The sequence below is a fragment of the Sus scrofa genome, chromosome 1 (assembly GCF_000003025.6).
Source record: "Sus scrofa isolate TJ Tabasco breed Duroc chromosome 1, Sscrofa11.1, whole genome shotgun sequence".
Taxonomy (NCBI): Eukaryota; Metazoa; Chordata; class Mammalia; order Artiodactyla; family Suidae; genus Sus; species Sus scrofa.
This window is the reverse complement of record NC_010443.5, coordinates 183,790,577-183,811,080: the sequence shown is the minus strand read 5'-3', so window position 1 is coordinate 183,811,080 and position 20,504 is coordinate 183,790,577. Positions and strand designations below refer to the sequence as shown.

The 20,504-nt window shown below is 40.1% G+C and overlaps 1 protein-coding gene and 1 long non-coding RNA gene across 14 annotated transcripts in view; one reads left to right on the top strand and one right to left on the bottom strand.

The window, feature by feature from the left end:
• Positions 1,903-18,475, bottom strand: CDKN3 (cyclin dependent kinase inhibitor 3). 12 transcript variants are annotated; one of them, XM_021083277.1, is made up of 11 exons: positions 18,320-18,475; positions 17,225-17,289; positions 17,058-17,100; positions 15,908-15,990; positions 14,250-14,305; positions 13,698-13,742; positions 13,303-13,348; positions 10,829-11,002; positions 6,086-6,117; positions 3,743-3,867; positions 1,908-2,297 (listed from the first exon to the last, which is right to left on the bottom strand). In XM_021083277.1, the coding sequence occupies exons 1-11, from the start codon at positions 18,326-18,328 to the stop codon at positions 2,211-2,213; spliced, it is 765 nt and encodes a 254-aa protein (XP_020938936.1). In that variant the 5' UTR covers positions 18,329-18,475; the 3' UTR covers positions 1,908-2,210.
• LOC102167290 overlaps positions 18,623-20,504 on the top strand; it is a 214,079-nt gene continuing 212,197 nt past the window's right edge. For both annotated transcript variants that reach the window (XR_301198.3, XR_301199.2), the window contains exon 1: positions 18,623-18,737. This is a non-coding gene — a long non-coding RNA (uncharacterized LOC102167290). The remainder of the gene's footprint in view (positions 18,738-20,504) is intronic.

Below are 20,504 nucleotides of genomic sequence, written 5' to 3'. Positions count from 1 at the left end.
ATACTTTAACAAGAATGTTGGAATTTCATGTTATTAAACTTAATTGGATAATTATATTTGAGTAGTTATATCCCATATTTCTTTGTTATGGGATAATTGAGGTTTTTCCTTACATTTAGTATTAAAGTAGTTTTCAATGTGGAAGGCTTAATGAGCACTTTCAGTGGAAATTAAGAGATGCCTGTACTTTGGAAATTCAGTTGGTTATTAAAGGATTTAATTGGTCCATGCCAATATTTTTCCTCCACTGTCTTAATTATTCAAGCTCTACATTTATATTGGGAGAAAGCTAATATAAGATTTGATAATGTCAATTTCAGTGATTGTTTAATGGAATAATGTGATTTTAAATTGCATTTGGGGAGTTCCCATCGTGGCACAGTGGTTAATGAATCCGACTAGGAACCATGAGGTTGCGGGTTCGGTCCCTGCCCTTGCTCAGTGCGTTAACGATCCGGCGTTGCCGTGAGCTGTGGTGTAGGTTGCAGACGCGGCTTGGATCCCGCGTTGCTGTGGCTCTGGCGTAGGCCAGTGGCTACAGCTCCGATTAGACCCCTAGCCTGGGAACCTCCATATGCCGCGGGAGCGGCCCACAGAAATAGGAAAAAGACAAAAAATAAATAAATAAATAAATAAATTGCGTTTGGTTATAATACCAAAATCATGAGGAATATCAATCTTATTATAGCCTGTACTTAAAAGAAAAATAACTTTCTTGTTATAACTCTTGGCATTTATTATCTTGGGTAAGAAACCCCAGGGATGTGTGATTCTCCCATCTTCTTTAATAGTCTTATAAAATCTTAAGTTCTAGAAGCACTGTTTATATAAAAGTATTAAAATACTGATTTTAGGAGTTCCTGTCATGGCTTGCAGCAGAAACGAATCCGACTAGGAACCATGAGGTTGCGGGTGTGATCCCTGGCCTCACTCAGTGGGTTAAGGATCAAGCATTGCTGTGAGCTGTGGTGTAGGTCACAGATGCGGCTCAGATCTGGTGTGGCTGTGGCTGTGGCATAGGCCGGCTGCAACAGCTCCAGTTGGACCCCTAGCCTGGGAACCTTCATATGCCACGGGTGCAGCCGTAGAAAAGACAAAGACAAAAAAGTAAAATATTGATTTTATATTATGGTACATGCTGGCTCTCTGGTCTAAGTTCCCATGCAGTGGTAGTAATTGTTTTAAAGTATCCCCTAATGAAATTAAAGTAGTTCATCAGAGCAAGAAGAGTGAGAGGAAAAGTAAAACTTAGTGGTAATTATATGATTAAAAACTAAGGGTTGATGTGAACTTTACTTTGCCTCGTGAAAGTGCCTTAGACCACTGGCCACATCTATGACCTCTAGGAGCTGAGAAAGCCATGGCCCTGAAACCACTGATGTCTCTTACAACAGATGGCCTTGACTCACTATATGATTCCTGTCTACAAATGACTGCTTTGGGCAGCTCAATGTGGAATTGAAAGACAAAAAGACATGTTCAATAGTATTGAGTAAAGGAGTGAGAGAACTGGAGACCTAATCTGTAGATAAGTGTTTTATAAAAGTGTGAAAGAGGGATTAATTCCGTGTAGTTCCTAGGGTGAAATAATGAATACTGTAAAAAGAGAGCAGCTGAACAAATGAATTCCTCATCTTGAAAAATGTTCCAGCAAATACTGGATAAATGATAAACACTGTTGGGGGTGATCTGGTATTTGGGAGGGAGGTGACGAGATGATTCCTAGGATCCCTCACAATTCTGTATGTCTATGAGGTGGAGAAAACAATGGGAGAAATTTTCAAGGAATAGAGGGTAACAGTTATTTAGATAATTTTAGCATGGCTACTTGTACCAGTTTTCATATGTATTACCATATCATTATGCCACACAGTAGGTGCCAGTAATAATATGACATAAAAGTGTGGTAAGAAAAATAGGCAGTCATGTATTTTTCCATATGCTTTTTTCACATTACCTCCAGGTAAAATACACCAGAGTAGCTAGTGCATTTCTAAAAAGAAAAATTGTATGGTAATTTTTTTCTTTCTCCTAGAAAAGAGATGAGACACAATGAAACTTGTCAATAAAAGCTTTAGGAATATCTGCACATATACATTTACATTTGATTTGATAATGCTAGTAGTTTGATTTCAATACAAATTATGTTTCAGAATTCAAATTTCAGACATGGTCATATATATATGCTATTTGATTTTTTTTTTTTTTTTTTATCTAGATACAGATCTTGATAGTGACTCTCTTGATGATAGATGTGCAGCTAATTTGTCCCGGAACTCATGAAGATAATTATATTGCTGAAAAAAGTAAAGATATATTGAAGTACACTGTAGAAAGCTAGTTACTAGAGTAGTCACAAATCAGAAGTAGGAACCAGTAATCAAAAAAAAAAAAAAAAAACAAAACTCTAAAAACAATCCTACATCCCTTTGGGTAGGAGGCATTTACATCATGGGGAAATTTTATCTTTCAATAGAGTTACATAGAGTGTGAAGAACTTGCTTCGAAAATCTCTAAAAATTAGATAGCATAAAATAGGAAGTTTTATAAATGTGTAAAGTCCTTTCTCCCTTTATGGACAGGAACAAATAAAAATAACACATGAAGGCATTCTTTTTGTTAAGTATTCCCCTGGGGAGTAAGTACAGAGGGGAGGGTACTGTCTGCAGCAGCTAACAGTGGTATATTCAAGAAAATCTACTTCTTACTTTACAGAAGACTTAGTTTTCTGCTTTTCGTGATGACATAATCTGTTTGGAACAATTTTCATTGTAGATGAGTATCTTATTGTAATATTAGCAGATAAGCAAAATTAAATCTTTACATAATTTATCTGGAGTTTTAATAGCTTCCTGGAGGATATTCTTACTCGGCCAATAATTTCATTTTGCACTGCTGCTGAGAAGTTGAGATTGCATACTGCTGACTTACATTAGCACAGAGATGGAAAGAACTTATTTGCCACAGAATGGCTGAGGTGACAAATTGACAGCCCATATTGATGTGGGCTTAATTCTCTCTAGGATTAAAGATGTAAAACATGCATATATATACACATATACATATGTTTGACTATGTATTTTGTTTCAAAGAGAGATGTGGGAACATCTTGAATTTGAAGCATTATTTGATTTTAACAGATAATAAGGGGACCCTCCCTGTTTTCCGAACCTGCTCCACTGACTTAGTCCTAAAGCTGAGACCAGGAAATTGGGAAAGGAAAGCAAGTTAGCTTTACAATCTACAGATAAATAATATCCTGGGGACAGTGTCACTGCAGTGTTTTGGGTGTTAAAGGGAAAGTAAATGTGAAAGATGTCATTTTGGTTATCTACAGCAAAGGATAATTAGTGTGGCTGTACACTTTTTCTATTATTCATCTCTCTTTGTAACATATTTTGGTGATATAATAATAGGATCTTCATGGGATCTTTTTGGTCAAAAGATCTACCCAGGAAACCACCAAATTTATAGTAACCGCCACATTTTTCCAGGTGAGAGGTTCCATTCTCAGAACTGAATGGACGAACACGGAACAGCAGTGGATCATGAGAGAGTAAACTGGAAAGTTCAGATTTTTTCATTATTTTGCAAAACAACTTTTTCCAAAGACATCCAGGTTCTGTTTAAATGTAAACTTAAACAATCAAAATATAAACAGGGGATACATGAATAGAGAATGTCTTGTAACTGTCTGCCCACCCCCCAGCATAGCCTCACTGCAACAGTCACTGCCACTTACCTTTATGGTCTGTATGGCTCCAGACCCTCTCAGGTCTCTCAGGCTGTCGATGGCCTGCTGTGGTGATACCGTGTCAGATAGATACAGGAGGAGACAAGCAGCTACTAATGGAACACCAGAGAAGACTGTATATTATGTATAATATATGTTATACGATTGCAGTATACTCTAATGATAGGGTAGAACATTTCATACTTAATTCAGACTGCTGTTGTTGCAGAAGACTGAGTTTGCTGTGACTGTTTGAAATAAAAGACTCTGAGGCCTTTGAGTATGCACTTTTGGCAGTCAAATTGTGATTTTTTAAATAGCTGTTGTTGAATTAAAATTTAGCGCTAGCTTCATTCTTTTTGTAACAGTTTTATTGAGTTAATTAGAATTCATACACTCTACAATTCATTCATTTAAAGTGCACCACTGAGTGGGCTTTACTGTAGTCACAGGTAAGCGCAATCCATCACCAGTTTTAGAACATTTGCATCACCTCAAAAAGAACCCTATACCCTTTTGTTAATATCCCTTTACCACCCACCACCCACCCATCAACCCTACCCTAAGCAACCACTAATCTACTTTCTGTCTTTACGGATTTGCCTATTCTAGATATTTCATACAAATGGAATCAGATGTGGTTTTTTTTTTTTTTTTTTTTTTTTTCCTTGTCTTTTTGCCTTTTCTAGGGCCACTCCCACGGCACATGGAGGTTCCCAGGCTAGGGGTCTAATAGGAGCTATAGCCACCAGCCTACACCAGAGCCACAGCAATGCGGGATCCAAGGCGCGTCTGGGACCTGCACCACAGCTCATGGCAATGCCAGATCCTTAACCCGCTGAGCAAGGCCAGGGATCGAACCTGCAACCTCATGGTTCCTAGTCGGATTTGTTAACCACTGAGCCACAAGGGCAACTCCCAGATGTGGTCTTTTGTGACTGGCTTCTTTCATCCAGCATAATGTGTTCGAGATTCATACATATCATATGGCACGTTTCGATACTTCATTTTATGGGTGAATGATATTCCATTGTATGGCTATACATTTTGTTTATCCATTTGTCAGTTGATGGACATTAAGGTTGTTTCCATTTTTGTGGCTATTATGAATAATATGGCCATAAATGTTCCTGTACAAGTTTTGCGTGGACGTGTTTTCGTTTATTTGGGGTATATACCTAGGAGTGAAATTGCTAGGTCATATGGTAACTCTATGAGTAACTATTTGGCTATTTTCCAAAGTAGCTGCACCATTTTTCATTCCCAGTAGCAATGTATTAAGGCTCCATCTTCTCTACATCCTTGCCAATGCTTATCTTCCATCTTTTGGATAGTAGCCATCCTTATGGGTGTTAGGTGGTTTTGATTTGCATTTCTCTGATGACTGAGATGTTGAGCATTTTCCCATGGGCTTATTGGTCATTTGTATATTTAGCTTGGGCAAATATCTACTCAGACCCTTCACCTATTTTTATTTTATTTTTTGTCTTTTGTCTTTTTAGGGCCGTACCTGTGGCATATGGAGGTTCCCAGGCTAGGGGTCTAATAGGAGCTGTAGCTGCTGGGCTACACCACAGCCACAACAACACCAGATCCAAGCCATGTCTGCAACCTACGCCACAGCTCACGACACCGCTGGATCCTTAACCCACTGAGCAAGGCCAGGGATTGAACCTACCACCTCATGATTCCTAGTCGGATTTCCACTGCACCACAAAGGGAACTCCCTACCTATTTTTAAATTTGGTTGTCTTTATTATTGAGTTTTAAGAGTTCTTTATAGAGTCTAAGTCAGTCCCTTATAGATATATGGTTTGCAGATATTTTTTTCCCCATTCTGTGGGTGGTCTTTTCATTTTGACAGTATTATTGAAACACAAAATTTGTAATTTTGATAATGTCCAATACTAAAAGGAATAACTGTTATTTCCACTGTGGCATTTCATTTTTTTTAAACATATTTTTTGAAAAGTTTAAAGTTAACATACATAACATACATAACATACATACTTATGTTGCTCATGGATATTATTTAGAAGTCACTGTAAATATCGTAATACCTGCATAGGGAGACTATTAGAAAACAAAACAAAATGCAAGAATGCAGGAGCTAAGACCTGTAAATTATGATTTGCAGAATCCTCCAAAACATTGCTGACAATAACTCCCACTCCCACCCAAGCTTTCTAGGGAACACTAAATTTAGGGCCTTAAATAAGCATTTAAGTCTTAGCAGATATATATTGTTTTGTCTCATTTTGTCTCAAAGTGAGCATATGGCTTAGAAATACCAGTTTTCCTACTTTGAGGTTAAAAAAAAAAAATACAGAATAATGGAAATATATTTCTTACCAAGACAAGATCTCCCAAGTCCTCCGTAACAGCTGAAAGGGAAGGACAGTTTTGAAGTCTACATTTTCATTCCATCCCAACAATTACAAACTAAAGACTTGCTCTCCCTGCTTTCTGTTTCTACTCTAATGCCTAGCACCGTGCCTTGTTCCCAGAAATTAAGAAGTGTTTTTGACTTAATTAAGAGCAAACAGTGCTTATTTATTTGTTGGAAGGTATTCTGAACACCGCTAAAGAACAATGTAGGCAGGGCCTTTTTATTGACCTCTTTAAATATCTGAGGAGTGGAAGATGTTACTAAATCGATAGAAATCAGACTACTTTGACCAACTGCCATCTTATTTTTTTCTAAACAAAACCTTAGTGGTTATGGGACAATAATAACTCTTCATTCATCTAAAAAAAGACACGGGCAGTGTATTCTAGAGGTTTTAGCACAAGGGCTCTAGAGCCCCACTGCCTGGGGTTGAATCCTGAATCTGTCATTGATTAGATATGTGAACCTGAGTTATTTAGCCTCTCTGGGCCTCAACCTTTTCATCTTTAATATGAGAACAGCAACAGTACCTATATTATAGAGAGGGCTGAATGAGGTAACATTTATAAAGCTTGTAGCACAGCATGGCACAGAGTAAGAAGTAAATGAAGGTTAGCTGCTACTGTGCGGCCCTGTGAAGAAACAAGCAGTTTACAGAACTGGATTTTCTAGAAAAGGCTTAATCCTTAAAGCAGTAAAACCATTCACTTTAATCAAAAATCCTTAAAAAAGTGTATTACACATTTTTTTTCTTTTTTTTTTGGTCTCTTTTTGTCTTTTTTAGGGCCGCACCTGTGGCATATGGAGTTCCCAGGCTAGGGGTCCAATTGGAGCTGTAGCCGCCAGCCTATACCACAGCCACAGCAACGCCAGATCCGAGCTGCATCTTCGGCCTACACCACAGCTCTTGGCAACACCGGATCCTTAACCCACTGAGCGAGGCCAGGTATCAAACCTGCGTCCCCATGGATACTAGTTGGGTTCGTTAACTTCTGAGCCACGATGGGAGCTCCATATTTTCTAAGTTTCTTAGAGGATCCTAATTCAGTGCCGATGACTTTTCATGAACATCAGTTACTGCAGAGTGTTGTACTTGGAGCTTGTGATAGGGTGGGAGACAGAGGACCAGACAGGTACTGACCCCTGGATAATTTATGAACTTGCTTTCTACACAGCGACCAAGCTGTGGGCCTTTTTCAGAGGTGGGGATCTACTCTGTGATGGTAGAGAGATATAACATTTTAGTGGCTTTCTGCAAGATAAAGACATACCACTTTTTATATCTCTTGCTACCTTTATCTTTCTTCTTCTCTTTGATCGATTCCTACTCATCCTTTAAAACCCAGCTTGGAGTTCCCATTGTGGCTCAGTGGTTAACGAATCTGACTAGGAACCATGAAGTTGAGGGTTTGATCCCTGGCCTTGCTCAGTGGGTTCAGGATCTGGTGTTGCCGTGAGTTGTGGTGTAGGTCGCAGACGTGGCTTGGATCCCGGATCCCAGGTTGCTGTGGTGTAGGCCGGTGGCTACAGCTCCGATTAGACCCCTAGCCTGGGAATCTCCATATGCCTCAGGTGCAGCCCTAGAAAAGACAAAAAGACAAAAATAAATAAAATAAAATAAAGCCCAGCTCATGTGGTGTAGGTCGCAGATGCGGCTCAGATCCCACATTGCTGTGGCCCTGGAGTAGGCTGGCGGCCACAGCTCCAATTCAACCCCTAGCCTGGGAACCTCCATAGGCTGCTGGTGTGGCCCTAAGAGACAAAAAGACAAAAAATAAAAACAAAACCCAGCTCAAATTTCCTATCTGAAACGCCTTTGAGCCCCCACAGAAACCACTACCACCCTGTGTACTGCCTTGTATGCACCTGCTGGAATACTATTAACTCTTATGTGATAGTGTCGTTAGCTGTGGCTTCCTTGAGGGTGGGGACTATGCCTCAGAGTGTGTGTTTTGTATTCAGTGTTGGGTACACAGTAGGTGTTATGGGCTGAACTGTGTCCCCCCAAAAATGTGCCCCTAGTCCCTCATACTCAGGATGGAAATAGGGTCTCTGCAGATATAACTGAGTTAAGATGAGGTCATTAGAGTGGGCCCTAATTCAATATGACAGAGAAAACAGACACATAGGGAGAATCATATCGTGACAGAGGCAGAGATGGACTGATGCAGCCATAAGCCAAAGATGCCAAGGACTGATGGCCAAGTGAGGAAGGACAGTACCCAGAATCTCAGGGAGGACAGCCCTGCTGACTGATACCTTGATTTTGGACTTCTATATCCCAGAACTGGGAGGGAATACTCTTCTGTTTTTTAAGCTACCCAGTTTGTGGTACTCTCTTACAACAGACTTAGGAAATGGTTTTAATAGGCAAGCAGTGTTCACTGATTTCATAAAGGAACAAAAATGTCCAGCAAGAACCAGTGAGACAGCACTGGGAGACAATAGTACAGGGGAAAAAAATTTTTTTTACCAGACCCTGTTTCTGAGGGATAAATGTCAGAGCTGTGTAGCACTGTGGGGACTCAAAGATGGTAGAATGGATAGAAAATCATCTTTGTCCAAGCAAACATTAGTCACTGTAGGGACACCTTTGCAAACTCTAGGACAATAAAAATTTCCAGCCATGAGATGCTTTATTTTATGCGAGGCTGAAGCATTCACCACATACAAGAGTGCCCATCTACCCTTCCATCCTGTTTATATTCAAACATCGGGGCATTTGGTTAGCTAGAACTTGCTAGAGCAGAATTTGTTAAGCTTCTTTAGACTGAGCCAATTTGATCTCTAGTAATCTTTCAGTAGAGGCTGCTTTCAAAGATTTCATTTGGAACAAAACAAAATAAAAAGAACTGGTTTGAAAAATGGGTCCAAAAATTGTAATTTTTAAAAAAACTAGCTCCATCTAGCTATCCAATGCTATTTGACTTAGACTTATCAGAAAATTTAGCATGGGCAACTATATTTATTCTAAAATTCTGCCTTCACAATTAGTACTAGAAGAGAGATGCGGTTTTTCTATAGAGAAAGTTTGGGAACTCTCAGAGGTAGGATGGCTTCTAGTTCTTTCTCCCCTACTCTGCAGGCTATCATTCTCTACATCAGAATTTGGTTGCAAACAGATGAGTGTTCCCAGAGACCCTTGTACTGGTTGGTTTGCTTTCAGAACATGAGTTCTTTTTTTTTTTTTTTTGTCTTTTTGCTATTTCTTTGGGCCGCTCCCACGGCATATGGAGGTTCCCAGGCTAGGGGTCGAATAGGAGCTGTAGCCACCAGCCTACGCCAGAGCCACAGCAACGCGGGATCTGAGCCGCATCTGCAACCTACACCACAGCTCACGGCAACACCAGATCGTTAACCCACTGAGCAAGGGCAGGGACCGAACCCGCAACCTCATGGTTCCTAGTCGGATTCATTAACCACTGCGCCATGACGGGAACTCCTCAGAACATGAGTTCTTAGCATGAAGCCCCTGAGCTCCTGCTCTAAGAGGAGAGAAGTTGGCTAGGCTTGTCCTTGGCCTAAGTACCCTGAGACCACTCCATCATTTGGTATCGTTTGTATATCTTCTAGCTCAAAGCTGTGGTCTTAGAGACCTTACAGCTTTTGAAGTACCACACTATTTAATGTTCTATCTTGTTCCAGAGAGGATTAAGCAGATTAGGATACCCTCCAAAAAACCAACCAACCAAACAAAAAACCAAAAACCCAACAAGCACAAAGGACTAGTTTTCTCCCTGTGGCTGGCAGCTGGCTCTCCTCTGCTCTGTGGGTCTCACTTTAAGCATAACTATTTCTTTCCACAGCACCACTTCGAGTCTGTGAAGCTACTGTCTACTGCTGATTGTCATTCTCTTTTTCCTCTCTCCAAGCTACTTTTTCTTCTCTCATTTTTTACCCCCCTTAATCCATTTTCTTTCTTTCTTTCTTTTTTTTTTTTTTTTTTTTTCTATCTTTTTGCCTTTTCTAGGGCCGCTCCTACAGCACATGGAGGTTCCCAGGCTAGGGGTTTAAGCAGAGCTGTAGCCGCCGGTTTACACCACAGCTCACAGCAACTCCGGATCCTTAACCCACTGAGCAAGGCCAGGGATCAAACCCGCCACTTCATGGTTCCTAGTAAGATTCGTTAACCACTGCGCCACAACGGAAACTCCCATTTTCTTTTGTTTTACACTTTCATACTAGCAGCTTAAGTATGAAGAGTCCCTCTTTCATTCAGATAACACATTTGTATCATCAAATGCAATTTTCAAGTCCTGTTTTTAGGATTGCTCATTGCTTAAGGATGATTTCTTTACTGCTAATTTTTAAGAAATTAACTTTCTTACTGTTGGAAGCAACTAAGTAATTAAAAGGCCAAGCAATAAAGAAGGTGTTTAACATAATAAGAATGATGCCCCCCAACCTTTTTGGGGAGAGGATCCCAAAACAATAAGATCTATGATGAAAGCAAAGAAAAAGCCTGTTACCCTATTCTAAAAATTTCCAAATCTCACTTTTTATCCTTACTTTTCAAAAGGAATAATGACAAATATCTGAGTGCTTGCTCTGTGCAAGGCATTGTGCTAGTGCTTTTCATGTATTATCTCCTTTTAATTAATCCTTGCACCAAACTACAAGGTAATGACTGAAGAATGCAGTTAACTTGAGAAATAATTTTGACTGGGACATTTCTTATGCAATGTATTAAGAAAAGGAGAACGTACTGTATTAAGGTTTTTCGATTATTCTGAAGGCAGATTTCAAGCTCCTCCATTATTTCACAGCAGCTGGCTATGTCAGGAGCCCCTCCATCTGGGATTGGATGATGATGAGTGATAATTCCATACTGATGGTAGAGGTCCAAAAGGTTCGGAACTCTATACTTTGACAGTTCCCCTCTGGTGCAGAAAACAAATACGTCTTGTATACCACAGCTCTTTAGTTCTTCTGCCAATACACCAAGATACACAAGGACACGTGTGGACAGAACATTACAAATTGAAACACAGTCAGGAAGGAAAATATAGAGTTCGGTTTCTTAAACTGAACAATCTAAGTAAATAACAAATGATAATCTGTTAACTTTGAGGTGCTTACTGATATTCTAAACAACATGCATCTGCCTTCAAACTAGGGTAAAAACCAAGTCACTAAGCACAAAATAGGAATTAGAAACATCTGAACCAAAAGGTTATTAGAATGAAACCTGACTGTATAAGTCAAAATTTTTGCCAGATTTTAAGTCATCAATTATATTACTGATTTTGAAAAAGTTTTACTATAAATACTATTTTAAAATAAATTAAAAAAAATTTTATTTTAGGGCTGCACCTGCAGCATATGGAAGTTCCCAGGCTAGGGGTCCAATCGGAGCTGTAGCCACCAGTCTACATCGCAGCTACAGCAACTTGGGATCCATGCTCTGTCTGTAACCTACACCAGACCTCATGGCAACATTGAATCCTAAACCCACTGAGCAAGGCCAGGGATCAAACCCTAGCCCTTATGGATGCTAGTCAGGTTCGAAAACCACTGAGCAATGACGGGAACTCCCAATTTTAAAGCATCTAATAATTCAAAATAAATTCCTGAGAAGGAATGATAGCACCATTTCCCCCCTGCTTTCTTCTCACCAAATCAACCATGTTTGCTGTGTTCAAGACTCTGCTGTTTTTTGTTCTATCCTAAGCCTGGTACAGAAAATCTCCAGCATAGCCATGATGCCAGAACTCATGTTCTCCATTTGTACTGTACCATGCCATTATGTATTTAATTTTATGGGCTAGGTTTCTAGGAAATAAAGCATTAACTGTATGAAAATTATGTGGCTTGGCTAATTTCAGTGAAACGATATGAACCCAGAGACAGTATTACAGGCCATTCTACTTACTAGGGCCTCCTTAAGGCAATGTTCACTACAGAGCATTGGGTTCATAATGAGTAATTCTGGCTGATCTGAGCCCCCACTCTCTCTCCCACCCCCTAAATCCAAGGACATAAATGTCCTTATTTATGCACAAAGCTATTTACACACAAAGTATCTTTTGTCACGAACCCTTAGACTTGTACTTGAACTATGGCTAATCCAAATTGAGATGGATTGTAAATGTAAAATGTATATCTGATTTCAAAGACAAGGTACAAATAATAATTTATCTCACTAATAATCTCTTTACACTTAAAATTTGTTGAAGTGATACTATTTGGGCTCTCTGGGGTTAAAGTCTATTATTAAAATTAATTTTACATGTCTTTACTTTTTTAATATGGCTCTGAGAAAATGTCAAGTTACATATATGGCTTCTATTTGCGGCTCCCAGTATATTTCTATTGGACGGGGCTGCTCTAGATAACATTATTATGCTTTTGTACTTGTAAAAGAGTTTAATTTGTAGTACTTAACCATTTTAAAGAGAGTAGGTAATTTTTGCTGTTTGCCTTTTGTACACACTGAATAATTTCTATTATATAGTAGATTTCAACCTTCCTAGAAAGGACTGTGAGGTGGGACCTGGGAAGTGCTGCTGGGAGAGTCGAGCAAACACTGTCATCTAGTTTGTATACTGGGTTACATCAAAGATTTCATTGGAAAAAAAGGTTTGGTAAAAGACTGGACATCTTTTATAGATGAGACTAAGTGAATAAGGCTTTCCAAAATGTGCAAACTGGTTCTTGAACCAATGATTTAAATTATATTTTGCTTATGATTTAAAAGTTTTCCAAATGGAAATTTCCTACCGTGGTGGATATCTCTGGAGCAGAAAATCTTTACCAGTACTGTAAGGGGCAACTCATCTACTAGTCTTTTTGAGTCTTTCTTGGTTGGTGAGTTAAAGAAAGTATATTAGCAAATTGATATTCTAGGATGACCAGGAAAGAACTTTAAGATTTATAAAATCTATAGTGGTCAGAAGCAAACAACTGATACTTTTTTTTTTTGGTTTATTATAAGGACATTGGTAGGACTACTGGGCTTGAGATGTTCCAGGCCAATCAGAATAAATATTTTGAAAATCTAAATTTGTTAGTATTATGCAATATATAAATTCCAAATTGGGGTAGATTATCATGATATTTGTAGGATTATTAGACTGGAGGCTTTGAACATCCTTGGACATGGGGAGATCAGATCCTACTCCATCTTTCCACCTAAATATTGGTTCTGTGAATTTTCTGAGATGGACAATTTCAATACTACCTCTGGGTTCCCAGCTCAGTCTGAATTTCCAGCATCACAGTCAAGTCTGTAAAGAACAGTATGTTCAAAGATCTGGGCAGTGCAGTATCAGTTTTCTACTTGCAAACTTTTCTCCCTCCAACTTCATTCTAACCTCAAATGAAGTTGCTATGTAAAGCATTATAGCAATCAGTGAAAAGCAACACTATGTTCAGTAAATGATGAGTTCTCTTTGCCCTTCACAAATAGCTCTTCACATATTAGAATAAGTCTCTAGTCTGAAACTTTATGAAAGAAATACCTAACATTTATTTGGAAAATTCAGAAGAGACTACAGTTTGTTCTTTTCGATAAAGAGATTTTTAGCGTTATTTTTAAGAGACCTATTAAGATGGTTTTTCTCATATTACACCTACCTGTATCTTTTTGGATATTTCTTCTAACATCTTTAAATTTACAACCTGTAAGTGTTAACAAAGTGAGTAAAAGAGTCAGTTTTTCGTTACAAATAATGAGAATGTTTAAATGCATGTGTAGCTACTGTAGAAAGTCATTACACATGATCATTTATATGCTTCAATTCCATTTTTGAATGTGAATTTCAATTTCTTATATTCTTAGGAATATAATTCCAGGATTGATAGATCCAAGCAGAAGGAACTCTTAATCCAAGGATTCTTTATTCTGTGCCCCTTCTGTAGCAAGTACCTGGCTATAGTCCTCAGCCTCACACTGAATACTAGTGTTATGTTTTACTAAGATAGATAAATCAGAAATGTATATCTGTGAATGTGGGTTTGGAAGGGTTGAAGAGTAGATCTATGTTCCTTTATCTATGGCCCACCAAGAGGGTTTCCAGAAGTGAATTCCCATGCTGAGAAACTATGAAATTCTCTTACTGCTCAATACAGAGAATGATGTGTTAGCTGACAAAAAATTTTTTTTAACCTATCAATGATGTGACCTACCTGGAAGAGCACATAAACCAAGAAACTGAGAACAATTCACTCGTGACAGGGGTAGCCTGAAAAGAATAAAACTTTGTCAAATTTGGTTCAATTAAAAAAAAAAATTACAGATGGACATTTATACAAACCACTGAACAAAGGTGTGTTTCAGAGATTTACAATAGTCACAAAACAAAAATTCATATTTACATATCAGTGTATTGGTTACAAAAAGGCTTAGAAAGACTGGAAGTTTTAAAATAGAGACGTCATTTGCTTTGTTACAATTAAAGTCTTGAAAGCAACATGCTAATTTAAACTTACCTTAAGGATAGTAATGGCTAGATTGTCAACAGCTAGGATAAAGGGTACTTAAGTTACCCTTGTGGTATGTTACCTGAGATACTCTGTATCAGTAACCTTAGGCATAAACTGGAAAATAACCATCTGAGAGAGTTTTCCTCCAGGCCCGGTGGTAATGAACTCAACTAGTATCCATGAGGATGTGGGTTTGATCCCTGGCCTCGATAAGTGGGTTAAGGATCCAGCGTTGCCATGAGCTGAGATGTAGGTCGCAGAGCAGCTCGGATCTGGCATTGATGTGGCTGTGGTGTAGGCTTGCAGCTGAAGTTCCAGTTTGATCCCTAGCCTGGGAACTTCCATATGCTGCAGGTGCAGCACTAAAAAGACAAAAAAAAAGAAAGAAAGAAAAAAAAGAAAATGATCATCTGACAATCTCATTCCCAGCACTCATCTTTCTACATTACTACTTTAAGATTTCTTTGCAGGATTTCCTTAAACAGATATAATTTCATAGAATAAAAACCACAGGCCACCAATTCTTTGTTGTAATGGGTTTTGGTTAAAATGAAATAATTTCAAGAAGTCCTATTCCCAGTTTGCAGTGCTTGGTGACAATGAAGGCAGAGACTCACCTTGTCTTTGAAAAAGAAGATGAATTTAGAGGAAAACAGTTGGGGTGAGGTGGGGGAGCATCATATAAATACCACCTGACTGAAAATCAGATGAGATTTTGAGTTTAAAGGGGATTTAGAAGGGGAAATGAAAGATAATTGCTATTTGATGGCAGAACAAAAGAACTTCAGGGACAAGACTTTTTCTCTTCCTATATCAGGGACATTACCTTAAGGAGGATTATTACACTTTCAGGGATAAGAAAAAGCATCTGACTGCTGGTAGGCAAGAATCTTGTATAACCTAAATCACTGCCAAGACTTAGCAGTTGATTTTATATGAAAACATTTGGTTTTGGTTATTGTATCCATGATAATGTGGCTTTCATCTTAAATAGGGTCTACTGATAGATGAATTATTATGGCAAGTAGTTGTAGGATTTGAGTAAATGATAAATGATAACTCATCCTATGTTTGATACACTATTCTTTTGTCTTAAAAGAATAAAGTTTTGGTACTAAATGGGAGATCATTCTAATCTTAACTCCTTGTTTCTACTATGATTTTCTCAATATAAGGAAGGAGCTCCTACCACTCCCCTCCACCCCCCCAAAAAAAAGTCTTTTTCTATCATAGGTAAGAAAGATTAGAATTATATAATCAGCAGAAGGGAATAATTTTCAATATATAGACTAAATCCTACAAAGACTGTGATGTACACATCAGATATTTTAGCTCATCAGGGATCAGAAATGTCCACATACCATGATATCTGAATTGGAGTTTGTTCATCTTCAATAGGCTCTTCATCTGATGAGTCAAACTCACTTGTTTGTATCACGCTAGGCTTCAAAAGAAATCAATTATGTTAAATAACTGTAAAGAATATTTACATACAGTTTTAGTATAGCTGATCATAGCTTAAGTGCACACTGATACATACTGGCAATTTATTCAACCTGGAATATTAGAGAGATCTGCAATATCAATAATAAACTATTGCTGTTTATACCATTTATTAATCATTACAGCCCTATGTAGTAGAAAGACTGCTGGATTGAGAACCAAGAAACCTGTCTTCTGGTCTTGGCTCTGCCACTTACTGTATATACTTAGATAAGCAGCTTTAGTTTCCACTGGACCTCAGTTTTCCCAAACTAAAAAGTGAGGAGATTTATTCATTCATTGACAAACATTTCTGGGACATTTTCATTAGCCAAGCTCTGGAGATGCGAAGACCCATAAAGTAAGTACAGTTGGAGAGACAATGTGTACATAGATTCAAGAAAGTTAGAAGTGCTGAAATGCAAGCATAAACTATGCCCTTTAGAGCAGAGAAGGCTGTGGCTGACTGCTTAGGAAGCTGAAGAAAGCTTAATAGAGGAGACATCCATGAGTTGGGTTTTGATGGATAAGCAGGAAGTTTTTAGGCAGATAGAGAAGTTGTTAAGGCAATTAAGGCAAAAAGAGAAAGGGTCTGTGTACACTATAGTTCCTTAGTGTCCATGGTGTGTGTGTAGGATTGGTTGGCTCCAGCGTCACCCCACCATGGGTTCCAAAATCTGCAGACGCTCAAGTCCTGTATATACAATGACATGCAACCAGATACTGAGGTCCAACTATATTCAGGAACTGTGGTATCAGAGTAAGGGAGAGGAAGCCAAAGTAGTAGTTTTCTCTACCCCATTTCTCAAAAATTAATCCCCATACAGCCTAGTAGTTTGGTGGGGGGCAGGGTGGGGAGTTTAGGTGGAATAACCTAGCCCTAACTCTGTGAATCACTGGGCTAGAGAGAGTGAGATGCACTTTGTTTGCTGACCGAAGGAGATGAAACTCAATCCTGTGGGAAGCATTTCTACATGGAAGATGTGTTGTTTTATAGGAGTAATAAAAAAAACAAACAAAAAAACACACCTTTCTTCTACTCCCTAGCTGGAACCAAGGGAGAGATGAGATGCTGGAAAGGCAAATGGAGATCAATACATCAGTTTTATTACTGATTGTCAGAGGGAGGATGTGGTTTTAAAGCTGAGCTCAAGGCGGCTTGTCATTTCTTCACTCTAGCATTGGACTTCTCTCACCAGTCACAGGTGGTGATGGACAACCCAGGGCTCTCCTGTGCTAAGAGCACCCCAGAAAGTACTCTCTGCAAAGAGAAGGGAAGAAAGGGTTCCCTTCTTATGTTCAGCTCCTCTCAAACTTAGGCATCGGATCACTCACTCTTCCCCTTCTGGGGACAAGTGTAGAAAGAGGCTAGAAGTGAAGGACAGCTGATGTTCCCTCCACATGGAAACACGGGGATTAGCAAGTGGAACTGCCCAATGTCTTTTCTAGCTCTGAAGCCACATTCTATAATGGTCTTGTTCGTTACTACAAGATCACATTACAGAGCCAGTTTAGGCCACGGATTTGAGTTGCTTTGGATCCACCTGTGTTATTATTATTATTATTAATAAACTTAGTTCAAATGGAGGCTCTTCAAGGGGTTGTCAACCCTGGTGGGAGGTGATGTGAGTCAGATGGGTACCCTTCCGCTCCTTAAGCCTATTTTTTCTTTCTTTGATGATTCCAGATTTTCAATTTGTGTGGCCCATTAATTCAGGCTTTCCTATCCAGGTTTATAAATCTTAACAGTTGGAAGTTTCTGCTTCCCCAGGCCCAGAGATTCTGAACTCTAGGCAAAAGGACGTAGTGCCAGGTGGCCCCGTGCCCCGTGGGATGGTGACTGTGATGACACACCTACAAGTGGGGGTTGTGAATCATCGTCCGCGGGGAGGACTGCTCCGCAGGGGTGCCCAGCACATGCTTTGAGGCTGGGATATCAGGCTGAATGATACACGGAGACACTTAAGGCTTCTATGCCGTTTTTTTCCGTAAAGCGGGGCTCAGCGCTCTCTGGCAGGGCTGTCAGGAGACTTAGGAGACCCCGCAGGCGACAGCCCACAGCCCATAACAGGTGCACAGCGAATGTTCGTCTTCCCCTCGCCCGCCACCGACCCTGTTCTTTCGCTGCCATCGTTCTCCGCAAGTCTCGGGAAGGGCCATACCCCCTACCCTGGACGGTTACTACGCGAGTCGTGCCGCGACCAGGCCCAGGTGTCCCCGGGACCAGGAACTGGCCTCGGGACTGTTCCCATCCCATTAGCTCAATTCTTCCAATCCCCAACCCCACTCACCGGCTTCATCGCTGGCCGCCCCAAGTCGTGACCCGCCGCAGCCTTCTTCGGGCGGCACCAGCGTCTCAGCCTCCGCCCCTCGCCGAGCCTGCCCCTCGGCTCAGCTTATTGGTACATACTTCTGTGAGGTGGAGCGAGGAACCAATCAGACCCTCTCCCTGTTTCTTACTCCGGCCGGGGATTCCCCTGGCTCGGCCTCTAATCGCTCATTGGTTCCTAGGGGGCCTTTGAAAGACGCGCGAGAGGAGGGCCCTGCCGAATGTTCATTGGTTGGGAGGGCGACCTCTTCCCGCCGGTTGGGAGCGTGGAGGGGGCGGGGAGGTGAGGGCGGAGCGATATCTTTTAAAGACGGCCCCAGCACTGTGGGGATTCCGGAAAGCGGTGCTTTCTCATGGCAGGATTCCAAAGTGGTACCAGGGTAGGGAATTTTGTTTGTTTTCCTAAATTATTATTATTATTATTTTTATGGGCATGGTAGGGAGCGTTGGGCTGAAGCGTCTTGTGAATATACACCACATTCCGTGGACTTTGTAATTATGGTCACATCTAGTCATTCAAATGCTATGAGAACCGTTAAAAATCAAGACTTGTATGTTTGATATTTTATGTTCCTTACCATTCCAGGACATAGACAAGTTAGGATGTAGATTCAACCTTCCTACTCACTAAATATGAATGAAACAGTATGTTATAAAGGGGAAATAATAATTTCTAGATGGCTCTCAGTGCCAGTGTTTCTAAGTAAGAGTGGCTATAAACTTAAAAAAAAAAAAAAAAAAATAGAGTTCCAGTAGTGGCTCAGCTGAAACCAATATGACTAGTAACCATGAGGTTGTGGGTTTGATCCCTGGCCTCGCTCAGTGGGTTAAAATTGGGTGTTACAGTGAGCTGTGGTGTAGGTCCCAGACGAGGCTCGTCGGATCCAGCGTTGCTGTGGTGTAGTCCGGAGGTGCGGCCTTAAAAAGCCAAAAGGAAAAAAAAAAAAAAAAAATAGGGTTTGAGGAGTTGCTGCAGTGGGTTAAGAATCCCATTGCAGTGGCTCAGGTTCACCCCGGCCAGGTGCAGTGGGTTAAAGGATCCAGCGTTTCCACAACTGTGGATAGGTCACAGCTACCACTCAAATTCAATCTCTGGCCAGGAATTTCCATATGACTTGGGGTGTAGCCATAAAAAAATGTATTTTATTATTCACTCCCCCATTCTCCAGTCCCCATTTTGCTGGCCACAGTGAAGAAGGTCACCTGGAGCGATATTACCTGCAGGTCTGACAAAAATATGTAGAAATTTCACTCCCTGACTCATGTTGTAGAAACGAGGGGGTAGAGAGCTATTGGAAAGAATTCTTTAGTAAAGAAGATATCACAGTTTGCCTTAGAGATTGTATAAGGGTTCTCCAGAGAAAAAAACCAATAAGATATGTACATAAAGAGATTCAGTTTAAGGAATTGACTCTTACAACTGTGGAGGCTCAGCAAGTCAAAAGCTGATAAGGGAGACTAGAGGGGCTGGAGACTCAGGAAAAAATCGTAGTTGTAGTTTAAAGGCAATCTTCTGTAGAACCAGGATGAGCTGATGTTGCAGGTATAGTCCCAAGGCCACCTGCTGCAAAATGCCTGCTTGCCTTTTCTGTTCAGGCCTTCAACTGATTGAATGAGGACTATCTACATTATAAAGTGGAGTTTGCTTTCCTCACCACCAATTTAAATGCTAATCTCATCCAAAAACACCCTTCCAGAAACATGCAGAATGCATTTTGAGCAAATATCTGGGCATCATAGCCCAGCCAACTTGATACATAAAATTAGCCATAATGGACATACTGGACTTGGTTCATTCATTTATTAAGTATTTTATTGAACATCACATGTGTCCTATTCAAAGTATTGGGAATACTGGAGTGAACTAAACAAAGTCCCTGCCTTTTTGGGGCTCACATGCTATTGGGAGAGACAGTTGGAAAGTGAAAAATTAAAACAAGCAGAGCCTGATGAGGATGCTATTCTAGCTCCAAAAGTCAAGGAAGACATATTTGAGATGCCATTTGAGAAGTACCCAGGTGAAGGAGAGAGTGTCAACCATTTGAATATTTAGAGGAAGGGTTTTCATTCTAAGAGTAAGGAGGTGCAGAGGCCCTGGGATGGTAATGTGTTAGGAATGTGTGCACAAGGAACAGCAAGGAGGCCAG

Excerpts from the sequence above, each read along its gene's own strand:
- CDKN3 (XM_021083270.1), bottom strand. Across the intron at positions 6,118-10,828 it reads AATCGAAAAACCTTAATACA|CTGTTACGGAGGACTTGGGA; the intron begins GTACGTTCTCCT and ends CTTCCCTTTCAG. Across the intron at positions 2,298-3,742 it reads GAGCCATACAGACCATAAAG|CAATATAATTATCTTCATGA; the intron begins GTAAGTGGCAGT and ends TACTTTTTTCAG.